Source organism: Triplophysa rosa, linkage group LG7, assembly GCF_024868665.1.
Source record: "Triplophysa rosa linkage group LG7, Trosa_1v2, whole genome shotgun sequence".
NCBI lineage: Eukaryota > Metazoa > Chordata > Actinopteri > Cypriniformes > Nemacheilidae > Triplophysa > Triplophysa rosa.
The window spans coordinates 16,459,481-16,466,952 of record NC_079896.1 but is presented as its reverse complement, the minus strand read 5'-3'; the positions used below and the strand labels follow the sequence as shown (position 1 = coordinate 16,466,952).

The window sequence follows — 7,472 nt, the reverse complement described above, 5'->3', positions numbered from 1 at the left end:
CCGTTCGTTGCGCATCTCCTCTCCCTCGCATCCTCCGCTCACGCACTAGAGGATTCGATCCATATAACCAGCTCATGCAGCGACGAGCTCAGTCTATGGATCAAATTCCTCAAACAATGGAACGGAATGTCCTTCTTTTACAACGACAAGGTCTCTCTCCCCGTCGACATACGCCTATTTACCGACGCAGCTCCTTCCGTCGGTTTCGGGGGATTTTACCAAGGCCGCTGGTTCGCGTCCACATGGCCCCCCCAGCTCACAAGTCTACCGCAGCCTCTTGCATCATCAGCACTTTTTGAGCTGTACCCACTTGTCTTAGCAGCATATTTATGGGGGAAAGAATGGTCCGCCTCCAACATTATAGTCCATTGTGACAACGAAGCAATGGTACATTGCATCAACAAAGGCCGCTCCCATTCACCCGCCTTAATGCCTTTTCTCAGACGCCTCATATGGATCTCAGCTTACAAGCAGTTCATTCTGACAGGCAAACACGTCCCCGGGTCCAAAAACCAGATAGCTCATGCCCTTTCCCGTTTTTCATTTCAGAAATTCAGGCTGCTGGCACCGGACGCGGATCCCCTACCAACGCCTGTCCCTCCATATTCGGAATTAATCTTCAAGTGAACCACCCTCTAAAAGACATGCTAGACGCTTCCCTCAACTCCATCATTCAAGCCGTTTCCCCCAGGACCCTACTTTCTTACCTTACAGCATGGAGGAATTTCAAAACATTTCACCGCTCATACAACCTCCCCTTCCCGGATTTTTCTCTCCTCTCCATCACTTCATTCATCTCCTTTCTCAACACCATAAAAAATCTCCAAGCCAGTTCAATTAAAGGATACCTGAGTGGAATTCAGTTTTTTCACAAGTTAATCTTCAACACACTCTCCCCAACCATAGCCAGCCCCCAAGCATCCATGCTCATCAAAGGCATCCAGAGAGCCCAACCCACCCACCCGGACGACAGACAACCAATCACCATAGAAATTCTAACAAAATGCATTTCCACCCTTCGCAGAGGCTATCACACCAAGCACACCGCACGCACACTCGACGCCATGTTCATTTTGGCCTTCTTCGGATTCCTCAGATGCTCAGAAATCACCACCACGTCCAAATTCGATCCCTCAGTTCACCCCACCATTTCGGATCTATCAGTGCTCGATTCGGAAACCATCTCATTTTTTATCAAGCGAAGCAAGACCGACCAGGCCGGGAGAGGCCATTTCATCTATATCTTCAATCTCAATTCCCCAATCCAGACTTATCAAACCCTCCTAGCCTACCTCCGCTTCAAACGATCACAAGTTAAATCTCCATCCGAACCCCTCTTCGCAGATGACTTAAATCACCCCGCCACACATTTCTGGTTCCAAAAACATCTTAAATCCGTTTTGCTCCATACCGGCATCCCAGCAGATCACTTCTCCTGCCATTCTTTCCGCATCAGCGCAGCAACCACGGCTGGAACCCAAAAGGGCCTCTCACAGCCCCAGATACAAGCGCTCGGCCGATGGTCATCCAAAGCTTACAAAAGCTACATCCGAACAGACCTCACCCTCATCAGAGAAGCCTCATAACTCGAATCGTCTAGCATCAACCATCTTCCAAACTTCTCCATCAAACCACCAGCAGTAGTGACGCACCGTTCAACACACAGGAGCCCGGCGCGCATCTCGTACTCAGCTAATTGGACCTCGCCTCTCCAGAATTCAGTTCACCGCAGCAACTGCCCCCTCAAGAACCCAGGCTTCCAACTCACACTCCACCGAAGCAGACACCAATACTACAGAAGCCAGTATCGCCGCAACGTCCGCCCCCGCAGGGGCCCGCGCTTCCAACTCGTGCTCTGCCGCAGCAGACACTAATTCTACAGAAGCCAGTATCGCCGCAGCGACCGCCCCCGCAGGGGCCCGTGCTTCCAACTCGTGCTCTGCCGCAGCAGACACCAATTCTACAGAAGCCAGTATCGCCGCAGCGACCGGTGCTTCCAACTCGTGCTCTGCCGCAGCAGGCACCAATTCTACAGAAGCCAGTATCGCCGCAGCGACCGCCGTCACAGGGGCCCGAGCTTCCAACTCGTGCTCTGCCGCAGCAGACACCAATTCTACAGAAGCCAGTATCGCCGCAGCGACAGCCCCCGCAGGGGCCCGAGCTTCCATCTCGTGCTCTGCCGCAGCAGACACCAATTTTACAAAGGCCAGTATCGCCGCAGCGATCGCCAATCAGGGGCCAGTGCCTCTTCCTTACTCTGCCACAGCAGACCCCCTCATAGCCCCCGAAGCCAGTATCGCCGCAGCGACTGCCCACAGGGGCCCGTGCTTCGTCCCTTACTCTGCCGCAGTAGACCCCCTCATAGCCCCCGAAGCCAGCATCGCTGCAGCGATCGCCCCACAGAGGCCCATGCTTCTTCCTTTACTCTGCCGCAGCAGACCTCCCTTTTAGCCCCCAGAAGTCAGCTTCGTCGTAGCGAACGTCCCCGCAGGGTCCCGTGTTTCCATCCCGTGCTCTGCCACAGCAGAATCAATTTCAAGAACTCAAGATCACCAAAGCAACATCACCCATCACGCTTCAGCAAGACTAGTGGGAATACACATCACCACCCACTCAGCGCCATCCACTCCGCAAGAGCTCACAGCAATTTTCCATCCCCACGCTCCAGCAGATCCTATATCACCAACTTAACCGCTACGCAAAGCCAGTCCTCAAACCATGACCGCAGCAGACTCCCAACTCACAGGATCCCCACACATCCGGAGACCACAGCAGCATCGCTCCATCAGGGTTTGCACAACCCACAAGCCCCACGGCGAACGCAAGCCATCATCAGGAAGCCTCAATTCTCGCTATTTGGGGGGAGCATGCGCTACCCGGCTGCTGTCCAGCGTTTATTCTGCGATTTTTGGGGTGAGCTCTGGGTTCGGGCCATTTCCGAGCTCGGCGCACTCGCCCCCATCAGGGGGAGAGTTTTCCGGGGTCGGAAGGAATCGCGAGCTCGGAGCCCACCCCCTGGACAGCACGCCAAATACGCATATCTTACCTACCCCTGCTATCAGCATTATCCCTGCCACCATTATTATTATTTGCTTAGGCGAACTCGTGAAATGATGTTTTATTAACAAAGTTCGGGAGAAGCCAGAGCACATAATCAAACTCGGCCGGTTCACCATTTGCAACCACGTCATCTATCCAAACGAGTTTCATTAACAAAGTTCAGGTGAAGCCAGAGCTCATAATCAAACTCGGCTGGTTCGCTACCAGCAATCACGATTTTCACCCTATCAGCTCAAGCGAGCCTCCACATAAATAAGACCAGAATTCTTACCTGCACCTTCTCTACAGTAATGCAACATCCCTCCACCTCCCCGGCCGATCTCCCCGAACTCGCTTTCCACAGCAGGACCCCGGGGGGTGAGCTCTGGATTCGGGCCGTTTCCGAGCTCAGCGCACTCGCCCCCATCAGGGGGAGAGTGTTCCGGGATCGGAAGGAATCCGCGAGCTCGGAGCCCACCCCCTGGACAGCACGCCAAATACGCATGTCTTATCCCTGCTACCATTATTATTATTTGCTTAGGCGAACTCGTGAATTGCAGTTTAAAATCAAAACTCCAGTCCATCCTATCCTGACATATTGATTTTGCGGTAGCAAAACAGGCTCCTTTCAATCTACCTGTAATAACAGACTGATGCCGAGTGATAATTTTTTTATATTTCTGTTTTCTTTGTTGTTTCATTCATTTATTCATTCATTTACTAATTAATTTGTTTGTTTATTGGTACATTTATCTATTTGTTAATTTAAACGCAAGTCATTTTCAGCACATTAGTAAATTCACTGTATGCAGAGCGGAAAGTGTGCCTCGCTCTCAATTGCTTTCTGACGCCATGTTGCTTTTTATGGTGCTCCATTTATCCTGCTCCATTGATCATGGCTGTCGCAGTTTTGGTGCAAATTCAAGGTAAGTCTACCTAGAGTTGATTGAACTAACTCAAATCAGCTGTTCTGAAACCAAAAACTCAAAGTTTCACATCTCTGTATAAATCAATTCAATTCAATTCAATTCAATTTTATTTATATAGCGCTTTTCACAATGTGCATTGTTCCAAAGCAGCTTTACAGGAGCAAATAAGAAAAACACAGAAAGGTAAAACACAGCACAGTGCATGGTGTTTATAGACCAAGCAAGATCATTATAATAAATAATATCTAATAAATAAATGAATAAATAAATAAATAAATGCAGTCTCCCGGTGAGCAAGCCAACACTGCACTGCTCTGCTGTGGCGAGGAACCCAAACTCCAATGCTGAATAATGGAGAAAAAAAAACCTCGGGAGAAACCAGGCTCAGCCGGGAGGGCCAGATCTCCTCTGACGTGTCATAGCTGCACTCAGTGACCCCGACCAAAGCCACCGAGCAACGTCCACGAAGAACAGGGAGAGCCCACGAGCCGCGACCCAGGAAGCCCCACCCGCCGAAACCGTGCAGGTCCAACCCGGTCCCATTCCGCGATCAACAACAGACAACAGAGGAACAACCAGGGAAAAATAGTAATGGCATAATTAACTTTATTCCTCTGTTGTCCGACATCGACCACAAAACAAGACCAACCAGACCAGACCCACACAGTCCCAACAAATGAAACGCCCCGAACCACAACCAACAAGCCCCCCCACTCCCTACAACACCCACCCAGCTACCTCCAATCAAAGTCACTGAGTGCAGCCATAACTTCAAACTGCTGTCGTGTGATGTAAGTTTAGCATTAAATACCAAGTATTGTAAATTTAGCATTTATGTGACAGGTAGTCCGTCTTTGCTCTCGGTTGGGGATGGAATTGTCTGAGCTGGGCCGGCCAGATGGTCGCCTTTTTCTTGGGTGGTGATGGAATTGCCTTGGATGGAGCTGGATGGTCAGTCAGTCCGCAGGCTCTCGCAGGAGGATGGCACGGGATTTTCCGATGTAGCTGGCGTAATCTCTAGTTGTGGATGGGCATATGACGTTCATCTGGGCCTGGCGGAATCTCTCCCTACCTCGGGATGGGCATCCCGAGGCGAGGGCAGAAACAGAAAGAGAATAATTAGCGTAGCTGCTGTTCATTAGCTATGTATTAGTGAATGCTTGGCTGAAAAGATGTGTCTTTAATCTAGATTTAAATTGGGAGAGTGTGTCTGACCCTCGAATAGTATCGGGGAGGCTATTCCAGAGTTTAGGTGCTACGTATGAGAAAGCTCTACCCCCTTTGGTGGATTTAGTTATTCTAGGTGTTATCAAAAGTCTGGAGTTTTGAGATCTTAGAGAGCGTGATGGGTTGTAGTGTGGTAGAAGCTCCGTTATGTAGGTAGGGGCTAAACCGTTTAAGGCTTTATAAGTAATTAAAAGAACTTTAAAGTCAATACGATACTTAATGGGTAACCAGTGAAGGGTTGATAACATTGGGGTTATGTGATCGTATTTTCTGGACCTGGTTAGAACTCTGGCAGCTGCATTCTGAACTAACTGTAGTTTGTTTATTGATGCTGCAGGACAACCACTAAGCAGTGCATTACAGTAGTCAAGTCTTAAATCAACTCAGAGTTCACATTTTAACTCAGTGTTGGTTGAACCTCCTTATTGAAACGGGCCCCAGTGGCCTTCATCACAAAGCTGGTTTTGGTTTTTACAGGTAAGTTCACGTTTAGTTTGAACATACTCCGAGTTTTTGGGCTCAAGAAAGTGGATTGGTTTCGAACGGGTTTCAAAACTTAACTAATGTCCGGGCCCGGTCCTCTCTCGCCGTATTCGCCTGCCGTTCGTCCTTTTATGCTTCCACTCCTCCGTGAGAGATACGAGGCCGGAATGACGCCCAGCTGACACTCATTATCAATCACGTCCCGGCCTCGCTTCTTCCTCCCATGGCTCTCGTCACGCCTCCCTCGTCACAGATGATTTTTTATTGGTGTTCAGAAATCGCTGCCTCACTCTCTTTCTCTTCTCACTCTTTCTCCCTCCGCGCTCCCTAGCACGTTTGTGTTTCATGTTTCATGTATTGTTTGTGCTTATGCGATCGTCATTATTTTTACCATGTAGAGTAGAGTTTAATAAACAACAATATGTATTCATTTGTTATGGGTTTTCTGTATTCACGCTCACAAACTTGGTCCCTTTTACTGTGTTTCGATTTACGCTACCTTTGCTCTAAATCCTGTTTGGTAAAGCCACGTTCCCTTTCTGTTGGTCTCTCAACGTTGTGTCGAACCGACACAATGGGGTTTGTCTTGAGAACCTATCATCTTCTGAGTATTTAGAAAAGGCCAATGAAAATTGGCGAATGAAATTTGCATGCCGGACTCCTCCACGGATGTCCGGGTATAAGAGGGAAGCCGGCGTGCTCATTCATTCACCTTTTGTTCTTCAGAACCTACGCATCTGATGAGCTTCTCTACGATCTTTGGTGATCATTTTTCTGCTGGAATCTACGACGTGGACAGCGGACGGTCCCTTCCTCCAGTGACTCTCCCTTGGGCGTCTCGGCAGTTCCGGAGGTGTTTGAGCAAATTTCCTTTCTAAAAGAGCAAATTTCTCCAGCGTGGCATGTCCCGCTGTTCTCATGGGTGCAACACTCTCATCGAGGAGGGGGATGGACACGATTCCTGCTTCCAGTATGCTGGGGCAGACGTTGTGGATACGTCCTGCCCGCACTGCAGGCGGTGATGATTCAGACGTTGCGTCACGAGTGGCTGTGTTCCCACGGGACTCAGCCACCACCTCGTTTGCTCCCTGTTCCGTGGCGGCAGGACTATGGCCCTGCCATCCGCTACGGCAAGCAGCGAGGATGATATGAGGATTACTGTGAGCGATAATCCGCCAGCCACTTGCTCACAGACTGTTCACACCTCGTCTTGCTCGTCTGACCGTTCCCCAGGAGACGGTCTGCCGTCTTATTCCTCAATCACGTATTCGGACACGATGCATGATGATGAGATGTCTCTTGCAGCATCGGGGGTGACGTACTGCCATCCGACTCCGACGATTCCTCGGGCTCCCTCCTTCGGGGGGTCGAGCCCAGGAAGAAGCGGACGTCGAAATGTCAGCCATGCTTTCCCGGGCCGCCTTGAGTGTTGGGTTGCAGTGCCTGCACTGCCTCTCCCAGCGCTCGCGGCTGGCTATATGGCGCCTCGGGTTTGAGCGCGGCTACAAGCCGCGCCCGCCCCCAGTGCCGTCTTTACCGGAAGTGCATGAGGAACTTAGTAAGACCTGGAACGCCCCCTTTCCGGCACATTTCACGTCAAACAAAGTTCTGTCACCCTCTCTTCCCTTGAGGTTGAGACAGCTGGAGGATACGTGGTGCCCGTAGGCGGCAGCCACCTGGGGGGGCTCTACCTAGACTCCCGTCCAAAGCATGTGGGGTCTCGGCATCTCTGGTGTTGAGAGCTTACATTGTGGTGGACCAAGCTGCCTCCTCTCTCCACGCTATGGCTCCTGC

At 50.5% G+C, this 7,472-nt stretch overlaps 1 protein-coding gene across 1 annotated transcript; it reads left to right on the top strand.

The window, feature by feature from the left end:
• Window positions 1–338: 338 nt before the first annotated feature.
• LOC130556804 (uncharacterized) lies at window positions 339–1,670 on the top strand. Its single transcript, XM_057338106.1, has one exon. It carries the CDS (start codon window positions 453–455, stop codon window positions 1,584–1,586), a length of 1,134 nt encoding a protein of 377 aa, XP_057194089.1. The 5' UTR covers window positions 339–452; the 3' UTR covers window positions 1,587–1,670.
• The last annotated feature ends 5,802 nt before the right edge of the window (window positions 1,671–7,472 follow it).